Genomic DNA, 27,414 nt, shown 5'->3' with positions numbered 1-27,414 from the left:
TTTTTTCAAAAGGAATAGAAAAGCAAACATCACAACAAAGCAACAAAAGTCTTCCTTACTTTGACTGCCATCTGCTCCCATATTTACTTTCTTTTTCCATTCAGTCTTTATAACCTCCACACGTGGACCCCACCTGGGCGCAGCAACTACAATGTCCCATGGCAGTGATGCAGACTGTCAGGTTAGTTAGTGTGTGTCTGTGTGTGTGCGTGTGTGTGCACGTGTATGTGTGATCTTGTTTTTATTACATAGTGGGGCCAACATTTTGGGATTTCAAAGAGTTGTGGGGCCCACCCGTCCATCTGGGGCCATTTTGCTGGGCCCCACAAGTTTAGACCTCTTTTTGAGGGTCAAGACTTGGTTTTAGAGTTTAGGTTTGAATTGGGTTATGGTTGAGGTTAGGGTAAGGAATAGGGGTAGGCAATCATTTTTGATGGTTGGGGTTAGGGGAAGGGGATTATTCATCTGCATTATTATATCATCTGCATTATTTCAATGAGATGGCCCCACAAAGATAGTGAAACAAACCTGTGTGTCCGTGTGTGTGTGTGAACATTCAAGTTTCTTTTTCCTTGTTGAATTAACACCATTTGTTGCGAGCCTGACACTACAGCATTGATGATAACGTTATTGTAGCTGAATCACAAGTCCCCCACCCCCGCCCCCCCAATCTAGATACCTGTAGTTGTAGTAAGACCCTACCTATGAGAGATGGCATTGTGCCACACGACATCCAATTTGACAAAGATAGCACAATCACTGAAAAGACTTAGAAGCTAGGCTAACTGTTAGCTTATCTTACATTGTAGTATCAAACGCTACTGCTTGTCATTTTTATTTTGGTGAATGATTTAAGAGACACATTCTTTTCCATAAATACTTAACACAACCAGTTGCTCCTCTATTTATGTCCAGCAACAGCATGAGCTTCAAGTTGCTTTCTCATTGGCTGTCGTTCCATTTGAAGTCACAATCACAGTGCACATAGGCCTGCCATCCACAAACATAACGATTTGCAATAGTACTATTGAAGTTTAACATTTACAAATGATGGTCCTGACGAGGATAATGTTTCAAAAGCTATCTGAGAATTGGGCTTTTGCTGATAATTGACAATTCCGAAATAAATGGCGGTCTTATGCTACATTCGAGGGGTGTTTGAAGTTGGATTCATCCCACCTGGAGTGTCCCAAGTTATGCCCTCAAAGTGTTTGAGGCAAATGTAAACAACAAAGATGGCTGATTCCGATAAATTCTTTGTTGTTCTGGTTAACGCGGTCGTTCCAAATCACATGTGTCACATGAACATATGTCTTGTATTTACATTTGCCTCGAACGCTTTGAGGTCGGAACTGATACAACCCGAGTGGGATAAATACGATTTAATTTGCTCGAATGCAGCATATTTTGTCGGTGAAACAACACTCTCCGCTCATTGAAAAGCATCAGACTTCGGATCGTTATAATTTGATTTGTGAGGATTATTTGAAAATGTGATCAAATGTTGTTTGACCATTATAACAATAATATGTCTGGTTTGTATGCTAGTCACAAGCAAAAGCAATACAATACCTTGTGGAAATGAAGCATTGCATTGGGAAAATAGCAGAAATGCTTGGAATTGTCAATAGACAAAATGTGGCCCGATACTTTGCATGCCGCAAAATGACTTTTGGGTGTTTGTCAGCTTTGTTGTAATTTAGATGGGGGGAAAATGCTGTTTGAATGAAAATACTGAGTGATAAAATCCACATTTATTGTGGACATTCATGGTCATTGCCAATTATATTTTACTTCATGACAGTGTTCCAGTCTCAAACGACAGTCCTCAAAAGCATGGAAACATGTCTGTCCTCCAGCAGCTCCACCAAGCGCAAGTGCTTCGATCCCAGCAATGGTGAGGAAGGAAGTGAGAGAGTTATGAGCGCTGGCTTTGTATCAGCCTATTTTATGGCAGGATGCATTTGGAGCTTCCCGAAATCAGACACTCACTCACTTGTGCTGTGCAAAGAAGCATGGTAATGTGAATAACCCCTGAAGCTTCTGGTTGTAGTAGCAAAGCTGTTCAAAGCCAGGCAAATGATCAGTGAAAGAGGTAGTGCACCATTTGAGTTGCAAAGCCATAATACATCGCACCACCTGAGATCAGTTAAACGCTAAAGACTCAGAGCTATTCAAAAAGCAAGATTACCCCAAGTTTCCTGGCCTTATGCAGTAGTTTGTGTTATATTCCACTGCAAGCTAGCACATTGTTTCAGAGCGGAGCCCAATGTCTGTGTAACATTACAGTATGAATCTAAATTAGGTTTTCAGAGTATTTAGTAGTGAGCGATAGTTAGTTCACGCCACATGTTGACATATATTTCACAGATGTGCAATTATTTATTGCACTTTGGAAGAGCTTTGTGCCGCAGGCTGGAGTTATTCACTAATTCAAGAAAACGTCAGCAAAGAACACAACTGGCCAGCTCACAGCTTTATTAGACATTTGGCTCTTTATGGATTTATTTATGTAAAATGCACATGCAGTCGTAATTTGGGAGGCGGCTGTAGAACCGCTGTAACACACAATAAATATGTTTCTCTTTGGTGTTTTCTTTTCTTTTTTTCTTTTCAAATGTCATGGGATTAAGAGCAAAAACATGGCTCAGGATTAGTCCGAAAGTTTGAGTAAGAAAATTGACCTGTTATGTGACAAATTAATTTTATTACCAGCCACCTGAGACCAATGCTTGCTGTTATTTTATTTTCTACTATGTGGCCTCAGTTGTGAATGACCTACTCTCCCCAAGCGCAGTTGCAATGAAAGCTCGGAACAAGGCAAGCATCATTCAGGTCAATAAAAATAAAAATAAAAATAAAATAAATCTTGTTCTCAAAAACTAGGTGTCCACTTTATTTTTTCTTAGACATGTCATACTAGACTTATTGAAATACAGTAGATCATACACTGTAAGGCCAAACAACTCTACTTTTACACACTATTTCTTCCTATAAAAGGCTATTGTTATCATTGCGGCACTGTGAAATCGTAGTCCAATATAAGAGTAGTGGCCCAATCTTGTAACTGTAACACCATCATACGACTTTATAAATAGTACAAATGCTTGTGATTGTACTAGGAGCCATTTAAGTATTAAATAAGTAAATTACAATTTTAAACACATAAATCGTGTGTACAGTAATAGAGAACAACTATTCATAATAAACCGACAGCCTAGCGCAGTGGTTCTCAATGTGTGCTATGGTGTGGGCTCCCTCTAGTGCAGGGGTGTCAATCTCATTTTTGTCATGGGCCACATCACAGTTTTCCTCAGAGCACCAACCATGAAAACCATATACAGTATATAGTCATCTCACCAAGTCACCATATTATTTCATATTGGTCTACACAAACTACCACGACAAGTGATTTTTACATATATTGTTAACAATTCAGTGAATTCGAGCTCAGAACTGACCAATATTACATATAAGAAGTGCTCTGTGATCACTTGTATTAGGGCTTTGAATGTTCTTTGGCCAAATTCCATTAAAAGTACTTTTGTATCAAGCGTGCCTGTGCCAGTTAGTAATCTTTTAATTAAAATAAAAAAAGAACCTCCGAATAAAGAAAATGAATTGTCAATTAATTTATCAGTCCCCCTACATATTAGTCAAGCCCCCTCCAGAATTTTATTCTATAGTATAGAATATTACCTTTATTTGTTTCATTTACTACAGTATAGAGGCCGATGCACTGATGTTATTAGCACGTATTTTCCAAGTGGTCCTTGTGCGACCCCATCCTTGGAGATGTCATAAATCCTACGGGCTTTACTTGTTGATTCACACCCACAGAGCGTTTTGGTTATTATCTTGTCTTACACTTGCAGTGTTTAAATTAAGGTATTCCTAACATATATGTTTAGGGTTTTAAAGGTCATGAAATGAAAGTACAGTGAGCAATAGTTTACATTTAAGATGTGTGAATGAACCGTTTGTCAATTGATGGAATTAAAGTTCTTAATAGTATGCTATAACTTTTCTGAACTTTAAAAAAATCACATCTGCATGCCCTGACTTGTGCCATTTTAAAATGGGATATCTTGCCGTTCTTGTTTTACAGCACATAAGCAATGGCTGTTCTTCCATTGAAAAACAGAAGGCTCCTTATATCCACTTCTTTGTAGCTCATTAGCTTCAAGGGTGACCTTGCAATTGGTATCTAGCTCCCTCTAGAGGATGAAATCGTCATTCTACAGATGGATTCCAACCACTGCCAAATTACTAACTTCAGTACTCACTAGTGTCACTGACGCATCGAACAATAGTCTTCTGGTAACACAAAACAAGACAAACAATTGCCAAATCAGCGTCTTTATTTTACAAACGCAATTTTCTCTTGACATTTTTTCCATAATAAAAAAGCAATTTACAAGCTTAAGAACCAAAATGAAGCTGCACAGAATGATTATGAGTAAAATATATCATTTGAATAAATATACTTTTATTTCATGCTATAAAATAAAACTAAAATAAATGGCAATAGATACGTCAGCTTGAGCTAGCTTCATTTACTTCATAGTTGTACAAAACAGTAGAGTTCTGAGGTTCACAGTTGGGTTGTGAGGTTGTGTGGAGAGTGGACAAAACAGGAGTTTGGGCACATGTGCTGTCATGACTCGTTTTTTGTGGACCTCAAGCTTCAGCTCTGTGGAACATAATGGACTCATTGAGACCTTGAGGCAGAATGTATGGAAACCACTGACTTGAGGACTTGTTCCCCCACCTGAAGAGAAGTGCACAATTATGGACATAGGATGCTGCCCAATGAGACCATTTTTAAAACACTATACACCCTGAGTTGAAAGTTCTACACTTTTTTTTTTTGCCTTGTTCCCAAATATATGAGCAAGAGACATTATAGTGCGTTGAGGGAGTTGAAGTTAAGTTTATTAACCCCCCCATCTTGAACAACTACAACCTAGTCTCTGCAACCGAGGGGCCAGAAGTGTCCACCAAATGAGAACATGACAACACACAGCCCACTCCCAAAACGTGGCTTATGCAGCCCAAACATCCCTTTCGTTGTTTTGACACATATGGAGGTGCAACTCTGCCCAGTGCAGAGTAGATGACTGAGCCACATGCTCAGTTCTTCCGTCGCAGTTCACGATCACTGGATTTTGAGCATCATCATTATCACAAATTTTCTTTCATATATACACAGCGTATATATAGTGAGAACTATTTTTCTAAAGAGGAAGCCAACCTGTCCAAAGGTTTTCAGCGAATAAAAACAAACAAATAATTATCAAATTATCCTGGTTCTATTTTAATTTAACAGCTACCTGACATTCAGTTCATTTGATAGAACAGGCCAATATTTCAATAGGCTTGATGATCCAAATACATCACTTTTACAAAAGTTTATTGCTTTCTTTTGATAATACACAGTGGACAGAAACTAACCAAAAGAAAACTGAAAAAAAAAAAAAAGCTATGGAAGACTTAAGATTTTTTTTTCCAAGCCAGTGTCAGTGTTTGTAAACTACCTGAAGTGAGTTTTTTTTTAAGAAGAGGATGAGCTGCAATTTCAAAAAGTAGTCGGACAGCCTTCCCTGTAAACACTTCCTTTTGATTACTTGTGGCCCATAATGCATCTCCTGCATTGAGTGTGGAACTAAGAAGTGACAAAAGGTCAACTAGAGTGTGTGTCTCAAGGTCAGTTGGTTTTGTGTGTGTATTATGACTTAAGTAAATATAGCTACATGAAAAGCATTTAAACAATACCCCTGCCCATTTACCTTATACATGGACTTATATACTTATTTGATAAGAAAACAAAACCTTACTAGTTAAAAAGCATCTTTTCTTGGGGAAAGGACCCTGCTAAAGCAAACGAGGCCATTAGAGCTGGATAGATACAATTTCCAGATGGACTGTTATGTACTATTAACGAGAACTGTTAAGTGCACAATCAATGACAAAAATTCAAGGAGAACTCAAGTTTTAAAAGTATCCATTGGCAATCGTATACAATTTTGTGGTTGCAAAACGTGCAATTCAACTATAGTATAGGGTACGAATTTTTTTTCTTTTTCTCCATTTCATTTTATTTAAAATGCACACATACTTTTACTAAATTTTCAAGCAGCTGCTCTCCCGCCAGTGTTGGAGCAGGAGAGGGAAGTAGATTGGCGTGTTTCATGCATCTCCTTCCTTCATTCATTCATTCATTGACAGACGGGAAAAATTGTACGGCACGTAGATGAGATTGTCCTCACTGGTTAGAGTGGAGGGATAAACAAATCTCTCTCTGAGTACAAGGCAACTGCCTCGTTTGATTGTTATCACTTGCTACCTCAGATAGTCATTTGTCCCATGACGATAACATAAAATCATAAGCGCAAAAAAAAGAAATGTCTTTCATTTGATAAAAAGGGAACAAGGGGGCAGGATGTGAGCTGAAAAAGTACAAAATGGATGACACATTGGAGATCTAATTTCTTCTTGGTACTACTGTACTTTACTATACATGTGGCTATGTTTCATCAAAATCTCAGAAGTGAGGCACATTATTCGAAGTGCCAAACTCTATAATGTAAAGCTTGTGGGAAGGCACTAGGTTTAAATGCCACTTGTTGTGAAGTACTCATTTGTTTACATTGGCTTCACACAATTACATTACCTATTGCACATAATTTACTATCACCTATTTTTATGGCTTAAACGAATGTCGCTATTCATGATTTAGCCTTCATCGCAAATTGTTCCGATTTGTTACAAATGATTGTTTTAAGTTGGGAGTGTACATTCCTTTCCAATTAACTTGGCCTACATTTAATGAATACCCCATTCTTCTCGGTAAGCATTCACTTATGAAATACAGTCAAAAATGTACATCTAAAAAATAATGTGCTAATCTTTGGTGTGAAAACATGGCACAAAAAAGAAGCAGTTTGTACCTTTCACTCGCAAATCATTTCTGGGCAATCATTGGCAGAATCTATAAGAACTCATCAGTAGCGGACAAAAAATAAACATGGTGGAAATAAATGACATTCATTTAAAAAGTGGGGGAAAAAAGCACACAACAAAATGGCAACCGAATTCTGGTGAAATTCCCCCAAAATGGATTTACCCTCTCAACTGCCCAGTAAAGATAATGACTGCACATGAGAAGATTATAATAAGGGCCATCCTCTTAATTCAACTTGGCAAAACAACATGTCATATTGCTATATAGCAAAATTGCACCACAAGAAAAGGCATTCTCTTGTTTGGATGGATAATAAGTCAGCAACGTTGTTTCAAAGAGAGATCACACAAGCTGCGCTTCAAAATGACCGAATTGCTATGAACGAATAATCAAAATTAGGCCTTAGAAGTGCCTTGTAAGAATCAAAAATGAAATTACAATGGATATAAAAGTTTGTATATACTAATTTCTACCCAATGCCCAACCCCCATGGTTCAATAAAACAGTAAAAACACAATGAAGTCATTTGCTTGATTTGTAGCCATTAGAAATCTTGTGGTAGCGGACTCTCATCATGTTGTAGTAACTGCTGCGAGGGTAGTACTCCACTACTTTTGACACTGCGGTATCGGATTTAAAAGGAGATTAGCAAACTATGACTGGGACATCAATCCCTCCCGCTAACTTTGCAAAGTGCATCAATACTTTTGTATCACATACCTTTTAACATTTACATCTCTTGTTTTAGCCACACGTGTCAAACAAGAAAGTGGTATTGACTGCTGAAAACAACCTTGGTCTTTACATTAATATTTGACCTGCACCAATGCAGAGCACAAAGAGGGTAGGTAGGTAGGAAGGGTAGAATGAACATGAAAGAAAAGGGGAGGGAAACACAATAGTCCTTGCAAATAATGGAAGAAAAACCATGTCAAAATGGCTGAGATTCCTTTGCTGCTTTTTGCATATTATTGATACTAGTACTTTTTCTGTACTGTGCGTGAACGGATCTGGAGTTGTTGCAACTGTACTGAATGTATAATGAGTTGTAGCTTGCCTTACCTTACCTAACTCGGGTCAAAACAAGTTACACATTCTGACGGAAAGATCACATCCCAGTGTGGTGAGGGAATATGTGGGATTTCGAGAGAGCCCCTTTTCACAGCATCTAAAACCGTGATTATTTAACAGCATGCCACCAGTATTAGCGATGAGGTAAAAATGTTTTTAAGTATACTGGGCCATCTATTCTCTGCCTTCTTCTTCTAAATGTTCCAAAAACGTACACTAGCATACTAAATGTTGTCCTTGTTAGTCCAACTCATACAATCAACAAGGAAGATTTCCCCCGTCTATGAAGGCTTTACATTGAGAGAATATTCTTTAAATGGTTTGGCAAAATACTGTACATACACCCTTAAAATGGATTTCTAACAGTGAACTGATCTGTGCCTGGTAGGTTACTGGTTATGAGGTAAGTTCCATTGAAGTGTGAATACTGTGATTGAGTATGTAGTTGGTTGTATCATGAGGTATTGAACGGATATGTCACAAAAAGCCTTGCAATTAAAAAAAAAAAAAGAATAAAGGAAAAAGAACAGATCATTCCTAGTGAGTGAGTGACCTCCTGTGGCCGTATGTGCAAAAACAGGTCAGGTAAAAAGGTGATATGACAAGCATCTTACCAGAGCTTTCACATTTTCAATTATTGCAACATGCCTATATAACTCTGTAAATATGTTTCTAAAAACATGGAAATATATAAAGAGAAATCATCTCGGGGTAAGGGAGGTGGGTAGGAGGGAGGGGGGGGGCGTGGTTGGCTAGATAAATGGGACCTCAGCAAAAATAGTAAGATGTAGCTCCGGAAGTAACTTGCTTCACTCTGCATTTGACAACTAGCATTCACAAAATTGGTAGCACCCCGTAAAGTAAGAAACGTCCATAGTGGAGGGAGCTGAAGGATCCTTAAGTTGATTTGAAATAAACATTTCTTAAAGCTTCTTGAACCTGAAGCAGAACCTAATAATCACATCTGGATGCCTGAGCCTCTTCTGGACTGCATTTGGAACTCTCCTCCATTTCATTGGCTGGTGCCTCTTCTGCATATTGCGCCTCGTAGGCTATCCCCTCAGCGGTGTCATCCTGGTCTTTCGGACCCGAGCTTGCCTCCGTCCTCTCTGGAGAGTCCATGTGATTGCTGCCTTCGGTCGCTCCCATGTGCTTCTTCCTCAGGTGCTGGTTTAGGGTGCCCTGAAACGGGAAGCATTTTCCACAGATCTGGCAGTGGAACGGCTTGTTGTCCGTGTGGCCACGGATGTGGTACTCCAGTTGGTCTTTCCTTGTATACTTCTTCCCACAGAATTTACAAACAAATGGGGTGATGCCCATATGCAGGCGCATGTGGCGGTCCAGGCTCCCTTTCTGATTGAAGGTCTTACCGCAGTAGACGCAAATGAGTCTTTCGTTGTATGGGTACCACTGACTCCTCAGGCTACGCTCTCGCACGTCGTTCTCTAATAATGTGGGTCCCGCAGCGGCGTCGCTCTCATCTGCACCTTGTTTGATGTGACTCAGTACCGCCGCCGGGATGGCGAGGGGGCGCTTTGCTCTGGCTCGGCCGCCTCTGAAGCCGCTGAGTATGGAACGGGACGGACTGGAGCTGCTGAGGTTAACAAAGCACGGGGAAGACAGCCCTGAGTAGGAATAGGCGGCAGACTGGATAACTGGGCCGTAAGAACCCACACTAACAGCCAGAACTTGCTCTCCGTCGACCAGCTCCGTGTGGTAGCCGTCATCGCCAGCTGAGGAACTATCGGAGTAGGTAGGCCTCTCGGTTTTCTCTACTTTCACGTGCACATCTGTTACTTGCCCATCTTTGCCAATCAGTTCCACTTGCTCCATTTCTCCTTCCATGGGCGCGTCGTGCTCCGACACGCTGTCGGTGCTGCCGCGATCCGACTGGCCCTCCTCTGGCTGCAGTCGCCCACGACCGAGGCTTTTCCCCGCAAGGTCCAAGCGCGCTTCGTGACCTGCGTGGCTCTGACGGGAGTAATAAGGGGGGGAGATCTGCGTGGGGTTGACAAACAGGTTGCTGTCGTTGACCCCATTGCGACTGGCCTGCGAATCATCCTTCTCTGGGCTGCAGGTGCTAACTGGGATGCTTATCTTGGAGTGGATGCTCTCAAGGATCTGCGTACACTTGTCGATAATCACCTGCATCTGCAGAAAGCTGGCGGCGGTGAGGAAGCTGATAATGTCCTTGAGCTGCAGGGACATATGACCGGTGTAGCAGAATGCAAGAAGCTGCTCAAACACCTCAGGGCTTTTGATGACTGAGATCGAAAGGCCACTCATGGTGCTGAGAGCGGAGTGGTCTCGAAAGTAGGGTGAGCTCGCCGCCAGAACGGCCTTGTGGGCGCGAAATGGCTGACCCTGAATGTGAACGATGATGTCACATAACTTGCCCTGTAGTCGCAACTCATTGAGCTGAGTCAGGACGGTGTTGCTGAACTCCGGCACATCAAACTCGATGTAGCTGCCGTCGTCCATTTCTTGAATATGCTTCTCCAGCTTGTCAACCACCTAAGAGGAAAAGACAAAAACAGAGAACGTTAGCAAAGAAATAGAAAATTGTTACTCATTCATATGTAATTCGTACGGGTCAAACAATTTCAGAAATGAAAGGTTTGCTTTATGCATTGACTAAGAAAATTTAGCAAACTTTTTTTCTCTCCTGTAAAGTAGTACTCGAACCGAAAACTTCATGTTTCACCTCCAGAGTCGCAAATAGATAAATAAATAAATAAAAATCTGAAATTGTATTGTGAATGACATTCCTTGCTGTTTGTGTAATTTTTGGGATGCCACAAGAAATGGTGCACAAATGTAACAGCGACCTAAAAAAATCCTCACTGAAAATGGTGCATACAGAAGTGACACAAAATTAGCAACATTCTGGCTTACCAAACATATCATTTTGTTGATTAATTGATTGTAGATTAGGGCTGGGTTTAAAAAAATAAAATAAAAATCGATATATATCTATATTGAATCAATATTCCTTTTCATAGTCCAATATCGATTCATAAAACCATGAATCGATACTTTTAAATATGCCTACCAAATGCGGCCTTTCTGTTATTCAGAGTTCCCCAAGAGGAGCCCAGTGCTTTTGCCACTTTATTTACATAGTGCTGTGGTTGTAATTGATTTCAATTATTATTTATTGTTATGATCAGATCATGGTCAATAAAAAATACATGATTAATGTAATTGGATTGGATTAAATTCTAAATGTAAATATTTATATTTTTTTCATACTAATGCGCCAATTAAGAGCAAGAAGTTTCTATTTGCAGTATTGATACTTCTGAGAAGGTCTTCCAAATAAAAAATTTGTACTGCATAAAATTCTTAACTGAATCGAAAATCAATGTGAATCGTGAATCGAATCTAAACCTTCTAAATCAAATCGAAGCGATTTTGGAAATCTGAATCGATACCCAGCCCTATTGCAGATTACAAAAACTAAACTTAAAATTAATACATTTTATGTTGTAGTAACTAGGGCCAAAGAATTAATCTAACATCTCCCTTCTAACATAGGAAAAATTATATCCAATCCATATTGGTCGGGCCCTAATAGTAACACTTTATCACAATAAAATCATGCCATCGGAGTAAGCAGTTGCGGGCGGCTAAATTTGACTTGCTTACGGCGCTGATGCTAGCTTGGTACGGCTAGCGCTGCTACATATCTTGTTGAAGATGGACAGCGTTCACTGTGCCTGTTTATAACTACACACTTTCAAAATTGCATTCCATTCTGAATAGCTAAATTTGAGAATCACACCCTTAAAATATTTTTTACTTAAAAAAAAACAAACAAACAGATCATGTCACATTATCTGGAATTTTGATTGGCCGCAATGTGTTGTTGCAAAGCCATTCACTTGTGTTCCTGATTTTGAATCGCAGTAACGTTCGTCTGGGTCGCTCGGTGTACGGATGATTTAAATAATGCAGAACGGGTCTGGCAACATTGTTTAGGTTGGCAAGAGAAAAAACAGTAAGACACATACAGTAGACATAGGCTGAGATGAAAAGTTAACACTGTCATGTCTTTCAGCGAACGCACAGAACATGTATGTTCGGCAAAAAAATGGTCACAAATGAATCACGTAAATGACTCCTTGCAGGCAATACCTTGTAGGACGCTGAAAGTCACAACATACACAACAAGTCATAACAAGCCCTTCCATGTACAGTGCTCTATATAAAATATGCTACCTCCTTTGAAAAGAAGTCTTTTAATCAAGTGATCACAACATTTTTTTTTTTTTTGGATGATTAGACTAAGCCATGTTTGAATTATGCAGGGAAAAATCATCATTAATTGTATAATAATAATAATAATAATGATAAGGGAAGTGATAGGGACCGGTCTAGCCCGTGAAAATTAGTGTATAATTGACGGCCATCGACAAAAAATAGACCACTGGTGTAGAAAGAAAGGAGCTCCCTGTCTATGACGTGCCAGCAGCTTCATCGTTAGCTGGCTCCGACCCTCAGCCTTACTATCGCGCTGAATCCACAATCAGGCAAGTAAAACTATTATGTAAGTCTTATTCCAACAATGACCCCACCAACAAGTTATATTGAACCCAAGGTAGTCAATTGAAATGAACACACTAAGTAATAGTTTGCAAGGTTTTCGAGATGCAATGCTATGCAGTACGAACAGTAGGGGTGTTCCGATCAGGGTTTTGTGCTGCCGATTCGGATATTGTATCATCCATGAGTGAGATTGATTGATTCCAACACCGATGGCATGCATTAGCTGCACATTTTTAGAGCAGCTCAACTATTACTATAATAATCAATTATCTGTTTTTTTTTTTTTTATTATTAATAGATTAATTAATCAGTTAAAAAAAAAACATTCCATCAAAATTCCCACCCATTTATACAAAAACAGCACATTATTTTAAATTGACGGTACCAAAAATGCACAAAAATAAATTATGATTCAGTTACTGGTTTGGTCTATAATATGTCAGAAAACAGAGAAAAATGTTGCTGTTTGGTTTGCCGTGTGCCCGTGCAGTGTTAAAGAAAAGTAGAGGGGATGCTACACTGCATAAGGCTGGTCTCTAGTTGGCTGCAGGCTACAAAGTACCAGCTGCGGCCTGCGGGTGATTATTTTACCTTTTCTTTTGTGATCAACAATGAAAGGCATTGATCAACATATATCAATCACATACTTTTCCACGGTTTGCCGATTGATCGGAGCACCGGTAATAAACAGTGAACGAAGGTTAAAGGTGCATGTCGAAACATTGACGCAAAATGGAGTGGTAAAATAACCATATTTTTCAGCCACACGTTTTAAGAATTGAGTAATGGGCACTACTGTGCCAAAATGGACGTTGCCCTTATTTTCTTGTAAAGTGAAATAATGATTGGGAGTTTGGGACCGAAACGTTATGGTTTTTCCCTGTCAGGCACGTGCACACTCTCACTCTCGCTCCGGGAAGGAGAAAGTGTTTGGGAGTGTTTCTAAGAGTCTGTTGGAAAAGACACAGTGGATATAAAAGTGTCAAAATAATAATAAACCAATACTGCAGTGTGACCCTCCGTCTCCCGGTGTCTCCTTTTGTTCGAAAGTTTGTCGACATGAAACGGGGGTTGTCCATGGAGTTGGCCAAGAGAATGAAATTGGACCCACAAGCTTGCTTTCTTCTTGCTAAAATTGTAAGACCTCGTCAGGAAAATGCGATAGGGCAGGGGTGGCCAAGTTCGGTCCTCGAGAGCCACTATCCAGCCTGTTTTCCATGTTTCTCTCCACTAACACACTTGATTCATGATCAGGATCGTTGTCAGGCTTCTGCAAAGCTTGCTGATGAGCTGATCATTAGAATCAGCTGCGCTGAAGGAGGAAGACATGGAAAACAGGCTGGATAGTGGCTCTCGAGGACCGAACTTGGCCACCCCTGCGATAGGGTCTATTTATGATAAGCAATGCACAATAAAAATAACTAACGTCTCGGCACTCTGAGCGTGTGCACGTCGCTGGCTTCCATTTGGCTTTTTTCGCCATAGGGGTCTCAAATCTGCAAAAACTCTGTATCTTGCGATATGGACCTTTAATGTGACCATATCAATGCTACAGCTTTGGGGTCTTTTATGTTATATGCAAATACGCGTTTAAGGCACTGCTAGGAAGCATGAATGCAAACATTACATATTAAACTAATGAAAGGGGGCATACAGACAAACAGTCCTTCACCCCTTTTGGCAAGTTAGTCTTCAATAAACCTACTGCTATATTGTAGGTTGTGCTTTTGGAATTTGGGAAGAACCCAGAAAAAACAGGGCGGCACGGTGGATGACTGGTTAGCACGTCCGCCTTCCAGTGCAGAGGACGTGAGATCGAGTCCGGGCCTTCCTGGGTGCAGCTTGCATGTTCTCCCGTGCTTGTGTGGGTTTTCCCCGGGTACTCCGGTTTCCTCCCACATTTCCAAAGACAAGCGTGGCAGGTTAATTGAACACTCCAAATTGTCCATATATGTGATTGTGAGTGTGGTTGTTTGTCTCTGTGCGCCTGGCAATTGGCTGGCAACCAGTTCAGGCTGTACCCCGCCTACTGCCCGGAGCCAGTTGGGATAGGCTCCAGCCACCCCCCCGACCCTTGTGAGGACAAGCGGTTAAGAAAATGGATGGACCAGAGAAAAGACACAAACACGGGGAGAAATGCCAGCCAATTGGAAAAAAAAACAAACAAAATCCATCTCTTACAAACATTGGTATGAAAATGGATAGTTTTTGGAGTGCTTTATCTATGCTAAAACTTCCAGTACTGTCAACACAGTTGAACTTTATGCAGTAAAGTTGATCTGCCATGACTGCACAAACAAGTTTTTGTCTAGAACTTGGTGTTATTTAAGGCTAAAGCTCCCTGAAGCAATCAAATGGGCGTGTTTTGGAATTCTAAGCACAAAAATGGTTACCACTAATGCAAATGCTTAAAGCCAGACTTTCTTCTGTGTACAACATCTGAATCATAATAGGCAATAATTAATGTACTAAGATATACTGAGATTAAAGTTAGAAGATGTTTAATTCATAAATAGTCAAATAAATGGCTATTGTAAAAATATTTTGGGGTAAATTCCTCGATAGTGCAGCTTTAAACAATAACAAATTCACCAATAATTGCAAATGAGCCAAGTGGAAGACAAATATCATCACAAGCACAATATACTTCTTGCAGCTTTTTCTTAATGAAGAGTAGCGTCTGGGCTTTATTGTGACTTGGCAGTGCTTCTTAACCATTGGGCTGCGAGCGCCATCTAGTGGGCCGCAAAGTAATTTCAGTTTTGTAACTCTGCGATGCGACGGGCGCAGGCTTTGTACACATGTAGCAGGGTATTTTTTTCAAACCAAATATTTCCTCCACTCCCAGTGTAAAAAAAAACAATTTGTAATATTGCTCGTTAGTATTGTGCTAAATTCATTCATAATCCTCCATATTCTGTTTAGCCACGCTGCTGTCAGCATGTTGTGGGGCGGGGCAACGGAGCGCAACGGCTCCTTCGGGTTACTGCATGCAATCGACGAGGGAGTTCCCAAATTAGAAACAGCGTCGCTGAACCTCCTTTCAATGAACTGCTCTTGACGCTCGCAAATATCTTGCATCGAATAACGGCAAAAATATGCAGTACTTCTAAATTTCATGTTTTCTTCTATTTCCGGGTTTTTCAATTTTGTCTAATGGGAGCACAGATCGTCACGCGGGTCGACGTGATAACGCAATATAGTCCACTTGCAAAAAGCACAGTGAACCACACCAAACAAAATTTTTTAAATAAAAAGTCTGGACCAAACAAGCGGAATTAAGGACTTTTCTGGTCTGAATACATCTATAGACGAAGGGACGCTGCAATTAATTCTGTGCTCGCAGAATTACTCACTGTTTCCTTGTTGAATGTTGAACAGCGATAGGCACTTTGTGCATTTTTATCTGGAAAAGATGTTCGTGCTTTTCTTTTTTTTTGCTAAAAAGTTAATTCTGGCTTGTTCGGGCATCTTATTGGGTGTCAAGTGTTTACACATAAATAAATGTAATTTATGACCACATTGTATCATGTTATTTGATAATGATTTTATAAACCTTAACTAGATTTCATTTAGTTATTAAATACAAACAATAATAAGTCAACAAGAATAATAATTTCTGAATGGGCCCCGGGCCACTTTTTTACAGGAAAAGTTGGGCCCCAAGGTAAAAAAAAAAGAAAAAAGGTTAAGAAACCCTGATCTATGGCATTAAGGAGAATTAACTGTGTAGTGCCATATTTTACAGTTGCACACACTCAATTTATAAGTAGGAACAAAATCTATCCAGAAGTTCCTGACAAACAAAATCACAAGTAAAATTGCATACTTCATGTATGGAAAAAAAAAAAAAAACATGCTACCATGGCAAATTGGCAATGAATGTGAAGATTTTCACATTTTCTACATTTTTAATATTACACAATGGTTACATGTATATTATGTTCAAATGAGGAAAAAATACAGAAAAAAGTGCAATAATTTAAAAGCGAATCATTTTTTGGGGGGGACAACCACTTTTTGTCAATTTGTTACTTAAGTCATCTTCATAAGAAGCAAGTTCAGAATCAAATGCAGCATGGCCAATTACACAAAAGTTTGAAGTTTTGTAGAGATATATGTATTAGGTTATTTAGTTTTTTTTTGGACCATAATCACACAAAAGTGTTCACCAAAGAAGCCATTTTTTTTCCTCGACCAAAAAAAACTCAAATTCACAACACATCATCCGATTTTAAAAATTCTCGGTGCTCATATTGAAGTGGCCATTCCAACCAGAATTCACATTTTGACAGACTGTCATTTTTGGGAATGCTTATCACGTTATTAGCTAGTTAAAATTAAGACACCGATCTTCATATACAATAGTCGAAGGAAAATGATGTTGCCTAGAGTCACAAAATCCGACATTTAATGGGAAACCCTTGCTGAAATAATAGTTAAATGTTAATGGTCAAGTGTCCTGAGTGAACTCTGCTGTACTGAATAACCTGGCTTCACTGCACTTTGGTCCTTCCTGCCATAACAGGTACAGAAACATGAAAAGACATAATACCACATAATACCAAGGTACCCACTACCTTAGTGCTGTTGTTTTGTAAAATGACATGGGGTTGTACTGTATACTAATAATTGCAGTGTATAATATAATATGACAGGCTGATTACCCAATAGGTGTGCTGTCCCAGACAGATGAGATTTGAATTACAAAGTGACAGAATTTATACTTAGATTTTTGTCACTAGTAATATCATGTCTAACGTTTAAACATAATCGTGGGACGTCGATTGTGGAAACAAAATGGAGCAAATTGATGCCGTGTCAAACTTTTATTGCTATTTATTACAATCCATTGTGTGGGAAGCAAAAGAAATGGGAAGTCATCCAGCAAACGCCAGCGCAAAGTCGAATCCAACTGAGTCATGTCAGCAGTCTCAACCACTGGTATACTCAATTATTTGACCATATTGTATGTGCATCGCTTCACAGGGCCGTGTCATTCCGCGAGCAAGCAGCATTCGAACATTTGCTAACTCCATTCGCTAGCTGAACATTTAGCCAGCAGTTCGGCAAAAACACCGGACCTTCACACATACTCCACTCAGTACACACAGTGCCAAAAAGCTTGACAGTCCGTTCGCGTTGTACACACTGTACACAAGATTGACAATCACTTGTACATTTTCACTAAGGTGGTCGCGCATAGGTACTGTGTCGGCTGTCATATAAGGTGGCTATATGGCTAGCTAGCTCACCAGGCGAACCAGCTATCAGCCCATGTTAGCCAACGGCGGTGGCTAACGCTAGCATGCGCTAGCAGGCAATCGCAGGCACCACATTCCACCATTACCGAAGTAAGAGAGAACACACGTTGGCATGACGAACCGCGACACGCGCTCACCAGTCCACGCCGCAATTAAATCAAGCGGACCTACCGTGCTGCAGATTGACATTAAACGTTGTCCATTCCCCTTCAAGTTCGCTAACAGCCAAGCCAGGCCTCCCCCCCTCTCCAGTCCAGATGTGTCAGACAGTTGCTGCTGCAATTTTTGCATCAACAGGAAGTGTTCTTTTGGCTCTTTGCATTCATTCTATCGGCGAGTTTTGCAGCAGCCCCTCCCTTGCTTATGCCAGTGCAATGTATAGAGACATATTCCCGGCACACTATGCAAGTCATACGCACCATAATAAATGAAGACGAGGCGGTATCCAGTTTGTTCTCAACCCACAAAGTGGCCATACGAATGTTCTTGTCTCATTCACTGCACCCGTGGCGTGCAGTACATACTATGCAGTCCACTTTTATTCCACAATTATCACCGAGTGCGTTGTGTGAAATTCTGTAATGGCGTGTACCACACCTGCGCACGTTTGTGCACATGCGCTAATTTAATTAAATGGCAAAGCTATAGCGAACAGTGCATTTGCATGCGTATCAAACATATGCACCGAAACCAAACTAATATTGTAATGTGCTGTCTGTACATCTTGTACCATAAGTATCAGTTAATGTATCTTTATATTTATAATCGACTGTGTACATTTTAATTATCTCCTGTTTTAAAAGTTTAATTGCGGTATTCAATAGTACATTTAATAACGTTGAGCTTTTCTCAATGAAAACATATATAAGCATTTAAAATATGACTAACCCCAATGAGCGTCTATGTAAATTAAAGCGCAGTCACATTTTAACTATCTCTTGTTTTTTTGTTTTTTGTTTTCATTTTTTTTTTAGTGTACTGTACTTTGCAGATATTTATTAATTGATGTAACTTGTTTAGTTTCTTTGGAATTGTATAAGTGTGCGCGACATGAAAATGACACTTTAAAGTGTTCTGTGGAAATTCCACGAAGGGGCGCCAGAGACTAAATGGTAACTCGCCTCGCGTGCCTCCGGAATCAGCTCCTCAATCCGTCGTCAGATCACTGTTTCTCATGATATAACCAATCAGATGACATCTTTAACTTTAACAAGGGATAGTTGTCCAATTAAAGGAATATACAACATTTCAAGATGTTGCGCCTTAAGCTAATTAATCAGCTTCGGTTCATGATATCTTATTGAATGACACAATGCTGTGGCAGAAAATGTCAAAAACACAATCAGTTTATGTTTGTTTGATATTATTTTTTGATAGACAAGCAATTGATTATTGTAATTGTATTACACAAGATGCACTGGCTTTAATCGATTACATTTGGGGTTGATAAAAATGTCATTTTCCAAATTGACCACAAGGGAGAGGAAATACTAAGTATGTGCTTTAATCCACTTAATTATTGGAAGAAGTTGAGAATAATAGAAAATGCAGATCTCTTGTCTTTTGTGCCTGGTTAGCACTTGTGTGGAATTTGCATGTTTTCCCGTACCTGTGCTGTTTTTCTCCATGCTCTCTGATTTCCTCCTACGTTCCAAAAGCATGCTTGCAAGGTTACTTGAAGACTCTAAAGTGTCGTTGGCTGTGAATGTGAGTGTGTGAGTGTGTGTGCTTGTTTGTCCCCTGCAGCTGGCTGGCAGCCAGTCCAGGGTGTACCTCGCCTCTCGCCCAAAGTTGGCTAGGATAGGCTCCAGCGCACCTACAACCCCACTGAGAACAAACGCTAAGGAGAATAGATGGATTATTCTTTAACTTGAGACCGGTGCATCCAAATACAGTCAATTATTCTAGCAAACAATTCCAGCCAAAACAGAGTGACTCATCACTTTCAATTATAATTTTTTGTAAGAGAACTATCAAAACTATTCTCCAAACAACCATACATCATTCATTCATCCATCCATCCATTTTCTGTACTGCTCATAAAACCCATGCAGATATGGGGAACACATGCAAATTCTACACTGGAAGGCTCGAGCCTGGATTCAAACCCACAACCTATGAACTCTGACGCGGACATTAGAGTCGTGGAAGAGTGCTCCTCAGGTTTTTTTTAATTAAAGTGACAGTTTGTAATAGTTGACCACTAGATGTCGCTATATCATAGAATGCAGCTGAATGAAGCGCATGCATTTCGTAGCATGCACACTATGGTGGCTCAGAGAGACCACACTTAGCAAACCTACCACCAATTCTTATTTTGCGTGAGTGAACGAACATCTTGTCGAGCGATAGTGACTTTGCAGCTGATGTGAAGACCGAGCGACGCGCTAAGACCGAGCAAGCAAGATTTAGCCGGAGCAGCTAACAAGAGCGGCTAGCGGGAGTGGCTAGTAGGAGAAGCTAGAAAAAAAAATAGTAAAAGCTTGCGAAAATAGTAAAAGCTTGCGAGAGTAAAGCAGAAGGTGACAAGCGATGGGAGCCCGAATATCGGGACTCAGTGGCGACCAGCTGCAAGCACCACCAGGCTAACTACATTCGCGAAGTGGTCCTTTGGACATCCGTATAGTAGGAAGATGGCGGCAAAATGTCAGCCTCTTGTAAGGTAAGGCTACAGCCATGAAACATAATTAGTGATTATTAGACCCACGATTATATATATATATATATATATATATATATATATATATATATATATATATATATATATATATATATATATATATATATATTTAAAAAAAATATCCGTTGATGTGATAGAACACATCTTTTTTTTTGCCTTTTATTGAAATAGTGTTTTTTTTTTTAATTGAATGAATTATTAGTTCACCACTAGATGGTGCTAAAGGTTACGCAGGGTCACTAAAATTTCTTTGGAAAAAAAGGCAGCTCAAATGGAGCTTAGATTTTTTTGGGGATGCATCGCAGCACACATTGATGTTGATTGTGTAGTCCAGTTTATGTGTGGGGGCATCTGCATTCTGTAATACCTTTCTATCATTGATTGTTTGCTTTTTTTTAAATTTCATGTTGAGAATTGGAAAATTAGGGTATTTTAACACAAAGTAACACTATGAAAAGTTTTTAAGTCTTAATTAGTATGCATGATATAAATCCTAATTCTTAAATATAATATATTCATTGTAGTGCTCTGAATAATAATGGTGAAGATCAAAATTTGCAAGAGCAAAGTTTTTCCCATGATAATATATGGAATTTAAAAATGTTTTCGCTTGCCTCATCTACAACCCCCAATGAATTTGGGACGCTATCCAACCATCCATCCATTTTCTTGACCGCTTTTCCTCACAAGGGTCACGGGGGGTGCTGGAGCCTATCCCAGCTGGCTTCGGGCAGTAGGCGGGGTACACCCTGAACTGGTTGCCAGCCAATCGCAGGGCATACAGAGACAAACAACCATACTCACAATCACACCTAAGGACAATTTGGAGTGTTCAATTAACCTGCCATGCATGTCTTTGGAATGTGGGAGGAAACCGGAGTACCCGGTGAAAACCCACGCAAGCACGGGGAGAACATGCAAACTCCACCCAGGAAGGCCGAAGCCTGGACTCGATCTCACGTCCTCTGCACTGGGAGGCGGACGTGCTAACCAGTCAGCCACCGTGCTGTTTGGGACGCTATGTAAAAGGTAAATAAAAACAGAATACAATTTTATTTGCAATTATTTCAACCTTAATTCAATTGAATACATTACAAAGACAATATAGTTAATGTGCTGCTGAACTTTTTATTTTATCTATTTATTTTGCAACTCATTTCGAATTTGATGCCACTTGCTCCCACTTTACCACTGTGTTATCTCACCTTTCCTTACAGCAACGTTCGATGGCTTGGCATTGTCTTGCTGAAATAAACAGGCACCTCCCTGAAAAAGTTGTTGCTTAAGTTGGATAGCAGCATATGTTGCTCCAAAACCTGTATGTACTTTTTTGGCATTAATTGTGCAAGTTACCTATGCCAAGTTACTAACAGAACCCAATACCATGACAGATGCTAGCTATTTAATTTTGTACTAATAATAATGCGCATGGTCCTTTTCCTGTATGGCCCGGAGGACACGACCTTCATGGTTTTTAAGAACAATTTGAAATGTGGACTCGTCAGACCACAGCAGATTTATAACTTGCATTTGTTGTAGATGTAGCAACAAACTGTGTTAAATGAGAATGTTTTTCTGAAGTGGTCCTGAGCCCACATATAAATATCCTTTACACAATGATACTGGTTTTTAAATGTAATGCATTGCTGCATGAAGGATTCGCGCATTCAATGTTAATTTTTGTCTTTTCCGCATCTAAGCAATTTCTCAAGATCATCTGAATCTTTTTTTCTGATATTACGGACTATAGATATTGAAATGCTTACATTTCTTGCATTGGCATGTTGAAAAACATTGGATTTTTGCTCACTCAGTTGTTCACAAAGGTGAACATCGCCCCATCCTTACTTCTGGAACAACTCAGCCTTTTGGTGATGCATCTTTAATACCCAATCATTCATGACACACGCTGTTTCCAACTTACCTGTTCGTCTGTTGAATGTGTGTTTTTATAATACTGAACTCATGACACCCCCCCCCCCCCAATGTACTCCTCAATAAGTAAGCAGGTAAAATCTGGTTTGCTGCACATGATGATGAGAAAAAAGAATGTGCGCATGTATGGTGTATGTGTGTGCATTTGTCTAAACGTGAATGACAAGTTGGCAGCACAAGTGGATTTCTGACCTAATCATGTGCAGGTGGATGATCAACCTAAAGAAAGAATGGCTTTGTCATCGCTCGTGCTTCCTGGAAACAAGTCCCTCCTCTATGCTCAGCTCTGATTTTTCCCTCCTCTTGATGCACAGCTGGAGCCACAGCCAAAGTTTCGTCCTTCGAGATTGTTTGTCTGATCGGGAGTAATGATGATGGCATTGATAAGATCTCAAACAAATTCTTTATCAAAGGGTTTCCTGTGGCACTTGTAATCTTTTCTCAAATGGGGCCTTGTTATAGCTCTATGCTGTTTGCCTGAGCAGGATTTATTTGGCAGTATGTTAACGGAGCGTCTTTTGGGTGGTATAGCTCCAGGTATCATAGGAGTGCTGCAGGTGGTGCGGACCAGGGCTCTGATGTTCCGTTCCTTTTTAATCCCAGATGACATTTCAAAATCCCCAAACTCACTGCCCCTATATATGAGGGTATGGGAGTAGAGCACATATCATGTATCAAACTCAAGGAATAAGGAGCTCCACTGTTTTATGCTAAGCCTAAAACTATAGCACCTATATTTTATGAATTTAAGCAGTCTGCTGGCACATCAATGAGTAAGTCCTTACATTAGTTTATTATCACTGAATTATACTATAGTATGTTTAAACTTATTGTTCGTTGTGCATGAATAATGTGAGGAAAGTCACATTTTAGCAATAACACATTGTCAATGTAATCTCTTTTTTTATTTATTTATTTATTTATTTAAATTTTTTTTAATTATTTTTTTTCTGGAGAGCTCAGTATTGTAATCTCTTTTTGTTTGCTAAATTCAATAAATACAACCATATTTATTAGCATTAAATGAATAAAACGTTTTCATTCTTTTTTCTTCTTCCAGGAGTCCCTTGGCTACCTTGGTTGTCATTGCACTGGAGAACAATGGTTTCCCAGTGCTCCTGGCCAGAAATATTCTAAAGCTCACTGATGGAGAACATATTTCCCAGTAGCAGGTGTCTAAGTCCGTCAGTGCCCGATCTTCACCGTAACTGTAAATGAAAGAGCTACCTCGTCCAGGTGCAGCAGCGCCTCCTTGGCCCTCTCAGGTTTCCCCTTGGTGGAAAAACATTATGTGCAACAATGAACAACCATGCATAGCACACTTTAGCATATTTATAATAGAATTTTGTATTTAATAGAATGTTGTAATATGTTCTTATTTACTGTAGATTTTTTTTTCACTGAAGCAAATGGGTTTTAAATGAGTAAATAACTGACTTCCATTATTTACGGCGTTACATATATACTCACTGGCCACAAAAGTAGGTCCACTTGCACAATGTATTAAAATAGCTTACTCAATAAATCTGCTTTCTACAAATACAGCAATATAAATCAAAGTAACCAAGTTAATAATTCATTTTAAATTTAAATAAAATACTTTAATTGAATTCATTAATTTAAAGAAGTGACCAAACTGTGACCCGGGGGCCATTTGTGGGCCACCATCCATTTTTAAGTCGCCCATTGCATGTACTAAAAATGACATCTGCTACTGATAAATTTGTTTTATATACTGTAGAGCTTTTCTAAATAGGCAAATGAATTATTTACAAGTAAATAAGTAACAATAACTATCTAATATAGCACTGTAGTGAATAAAAAAATTTTTTTACAAGCAAAAATCTGCTCTGTTAAGGTCCAAATTATGAAAATATCACATGAAGGATTCCCAAATAAATGCTTTAAAAATGGCCATTTAGCAACAGATTGCTCCTGTTTTGGTTCTGAATGTAGAGATGGTATTTGGCTGCTGTTCAGTGCAGGGGCTGATATTTTCTGGTGGGTTAAAGGGTCTTGACCACACTAACATCTTGTTAAATTCAAAACTCCTTGTAGAAAGCTTTTCAGGTAGCAGATAAAAATCGCGATTAATTACGGAAAATTGTGCAATTAATTAGTTTACAACAATTGTAATCGCTTGACAGCACAAATATCTTCTTCTTTTCCTTTCGGCTTTCAGCACAAATATACAGTATGTAAATAAATATTTAAGACATATCGTATAACCCAATTGTTTGCAACATAACCAAAACTTTAGGCATATTTCAAAAATGGCCTTCTACAAACTACAAACACATTTGTAAACCTGCCATTAAATTATTCTTTCACCAGTCAGTCAGAATAGAATAGGCATAAGCTTTGCTGTATCGGATCTTGTATTAGTAAATGTTTATCAAATGAAGTGTCCCGTGAGTTTGCACACATACACAAGGTGACCATAAATGACAGTGTTAGTTTTATGTTCATGTTTTGACAAAGAATAATTAAAAACGATTAAAGCGAGTGCAGCGCAATACTATTACAAATTGGGCTCCAACTGTTGCAGTAGGAACAAAACCCCGAAGCTAAAGAGAGTTTTAACAGTTCGAAGCACTCACATTATAAGTATAATGAGCTCTCTGATGTGTCATATATTTGCCAGAGAAATCAAGCCAATTTGTGGAAATGGTGGCCCGGGGTTGCAGGAATACAGAGTGGCTTGTAAAGATGAGTGATATCTGGCACAGCATGAAGAGAATGAGAGGTGTGCTGCCTGGTTGCTGCCTGGTGCTTAGCTCAAATGAAAGCTCTGATTAGTGGAGCAAAGATCAAAATGACAGAGCGGTGGAGGCTTCAGCTGGGCCTTTGTTATTGATAAGTCTGTCATCTCTGCTGATATTGGAGCAGTAATGGCAGCTGATGATTAGGCCACTCCTGAGCTATTAACTACATTTCTTATCCTTTTACTGGGGCCCAAGAGGGCCGCTTTGGGAGACAAAGACCTCCATTATGAAGCTACCTTCTTAAACGACATACACCTGATCTAAAAGGCACAACTGTTACGACTTTCGGCCGCGGCCAAAGAAGTCTGGGACGAGTCAGAGGTCGCAGTGCACGCCTGTTTGAAATGAAGGGGTTCTGAGTGAGTAAGCTGCTGAAAGAGGCCTGCGAGAAAATTACAGAAAATTGTCTGTTTTGTCAACATTTCATCAGAAGATTTACAGAAAGCTGAACCTCGGCCTATCTCTCCCACTCTTTCACAGGGCTAAGGAGATTGAGTGGCGGAATTGACTGGCAAACAAATCTCCTCTTTATTCTTTTCTCGCTTTCTCTTTCCTGCTCTTGACATGACATTCAATATGATCCTTTCAATTATCTTACTGTATATGGCTGAAGTTACAGTACATTTGATCAACACGTGGTGGATGATATTTTTTTTCCCAGAGTACTTCGGAACATTGACAGAGATGAACAAAATTAGATAAATAGATTACGGATGTGGAGAACAGCATCCCTTTTTAAAATGGCAGGTTTTACTTAAAATTAGACTATTATAAATCATCCAGGTTTTTTTTTTCAATATGTGTCGTTCAACTAAAAAACAAACAAACAAATCACGTCAGGAGCAAATCAGTTGCTGTTCAATGTAAAGCAAAGCAGTGTCTTCATGTTTATCTTGTTTGGCCCAGGAAACATACAGCGTTATATTAGATTTTTGCTTCATGAATTTGTTTTAGGCAAATCCCCTCCAAACTCTTCTCAATGTCTCTGGCTTCAGCTTTACCCAACAAAGGCCGACAGGAATCCAAGACTTGTTGCTTTAGCCCCCACTGGCTGCAGGCAAAGCATCTTTCATTAACGTCTAAAACCTCAAGAATGAGATGCTGTCCTTCCGATAAGATCTGGTAATGCAGTAACATGGAATTATGGAAGAAGAAGAAAATTGCCATTTTGTTTATAAACACCTGTGATCTCCCATGAAAGCCCCCTGTTCCCCAGGTTGGGTGAGTCCCTGGAGAGGAGAGGGCCTTGGAACCCAATCCATCCTGCAGAGATTTTCATGCTGAAGGCCTGACTTGATGGAGGGTATGCTGTGGAAGGTCAGCCTTGAGAACCACACAGTAATCCTCTGTACCTGAAAGAAAGATTCATCTACCCACAAGAGAAATAAATTCAGTTTGTGGCCAGCAAATGCTTTCAGGTCAATACAAAACCTTTATGAAACACTGTCACATAATTTCATCAGTTCACCTTATATTTGGGGAAATTATAGAGCTGCATGGAGAATACAGCCAATGGCTTGTTCCCATATGGACATGTTCCCACCACTTTTTGGAGGTGTTTGTTTATAGCTAAACATGATAGAAACAATGGAATCATGTGGCAGTCTGACATGTTGAAGAATTTGTGTACTGCTTCACTGATAAACTAAGGTCAAATTCTGAATACTCCACAGAGTGGAAAGAATGCAGGTGTTAAGCTTGCAGCAATGGCCTGAGGAGGGGGGGGAAAAATCGCTTTCTTTGCCTGTATGCCTCCTTCCTCCCATGGTAGCCTACTGAGTACACGCAAAGCTGTTTTAATTGCAGTTTTGTGTAGTTTTGCTTTGTAATTATGCCTTGTAAAAATTGATGATCATTCTGTCAAAGAATTATCAACGGGGAGGTAAGACAAGGCTGTCCTCATTTCAAGTTACTTATAATATAAATAAGTTACAAAGGGATTTTAAATGGGGATTTTTGGATCGCTAGTTCAATTTATTGCAACACTCTTTTCCAAAAATATTGGACTAGTGGGGCCGATTCTTTTATGTTTGTTGTAGACATTTGGGTCAAGAAATGAACATTTCAGCTTTTATTTCCAGGTATTTACATCTGGCTTAGATATATGACTACACATAAATGTGAATGCTTCTGGGATAGGCTCGTATGGCTTTATCAATGAACAAAAGAAATATTTGAAAGTAAGCA

The 27,414-nt window shown here is 39.5% G+C and overlaps 2 protein-coding genes across 4 annotated transcripts; one reads left to right on the top strand and one right to left on the bottom strand.

Annotated features, from left to right (window-relative positions):
* The first annotated feature begins 43 nt into the window (after positions 1 to 43).
* LOC144048393 (uncharacterized) lies at positions 44 to 26,591 on the top strand. Of its 2 annotated transcripts, none has more exons than XR_013293333.1 (4): positions 44 to 181; positions 1,805 to 1,897; positions 26,223 to 26,349; positions 26,429 to 26,591. XR_013293333.1 is itself a non-coding variant. In XM_077560291.1 (4 exons), exons 1-4 carry the CDS (start codon positions 159 to 161, stop codon positions 26,517 to 26,519), a joined length of 375 nt encoding a protein of 124 aa, XP_077416417.1. In that variant the 5' UTR covers positions 44 to 158; the 3' UTR covers positions 26,520 to 26,591. The 2 variants fall into 2 exon arrangements, 1 of the variants encoding a protein (XP_077416417.1); XM_077560291.1 differs by having other exon boundaries at positions 26,182 to 26,349.
* Positions 4,344 to 18,451, bottom strand: zbtb34 (zinc finger and BTB domain containing 34). Of its 2 annotated transcripts, none has more exons than XM_077562006.1 (2): positions 18,267 to 18,451; positions 4,344 to 10,549 (listed from the first exon to the last, which is right to left on the bottom strand). In XM_077562006.1, the coding sequence occupies exons 1-2, from the start codon at positions 18,321 to 18,323 to the stop codon at positions 8,987 to 8,989; spliced, it is 1,620 nt and encodes a 539-aa protein (XP_077418132.1). In that variant the 5' UTR covers positions 18,324 to 18,451; the 3' UTR covers positions 4,344 to 8,986. The 2 variants fall into 2 exon arrangements, with proteins under 2 accessions (XP_077418132.1, XP_077418131.1); XM_077562005.1 differs by lacking the exon at positions 18,267 to 18,451 and adding an exon at positions 18,019 to 18,256.
* Positions 26,592 to 27,414: the final 823 nt, after the last annotated feature.

This window comes from Vanacampus margaritifer, chromosome 3, assembly GCF_051991255.1.
Source record: "Vanacampus margaritifer isolate UIUO_Vmar chromosome 3, RoL_Vmar_1.0, whole genome shotgun sequence".
Lineage (NCBI taxonomy): Eukaryota > Metazoa > Chordata > Actinopteri > Syngnathiformes > Syngnathidae > Vanacampus > Vanacampus margaritifer.
The sequence above is the reverse complement of the archived record's forward strand: the minus strand, read 5'-3'. Positions and strand labels throughout refer to the sequence as shown.

Bases quoted from the DNA above. Each gene is read 5' to 3' on its own strand.
- LOC144048393 (XM_077560291.1), top strand. From the start codon at position 159: ATGGCAGTGATGCAGACTGTCAG. The intron at 1,898-26,181 runs GTGAGGAAGGAA...AATTTGTTTTAG, and splicing joins GTGCTTCGATCCCAGCAATG to GCAAATCCCCTCCAAACTCT. The intron at 26,350-26,428 runs GTAATGCAGTAA...CTCCCATGAAAG, and splicing joins TGTCCTTCCGATAAGATCTG to CCCCCTGTTCCCCAGGTTGG.
- zbtb34 (XM_077562005.1), bottom strand. From the start codon at position 18,138: ATGCAAAAATTGCAGCAGCAACTGTCTGACACATCTGGACTGGAGAGG. The intron at 10,550-18,018 runs GTAGGTCCGCTT...TTTTCCTCTTAG, and splicing joins TAATGTCAATCTGCAGCACG to GTGGTTGACAAGCTGGAGAA.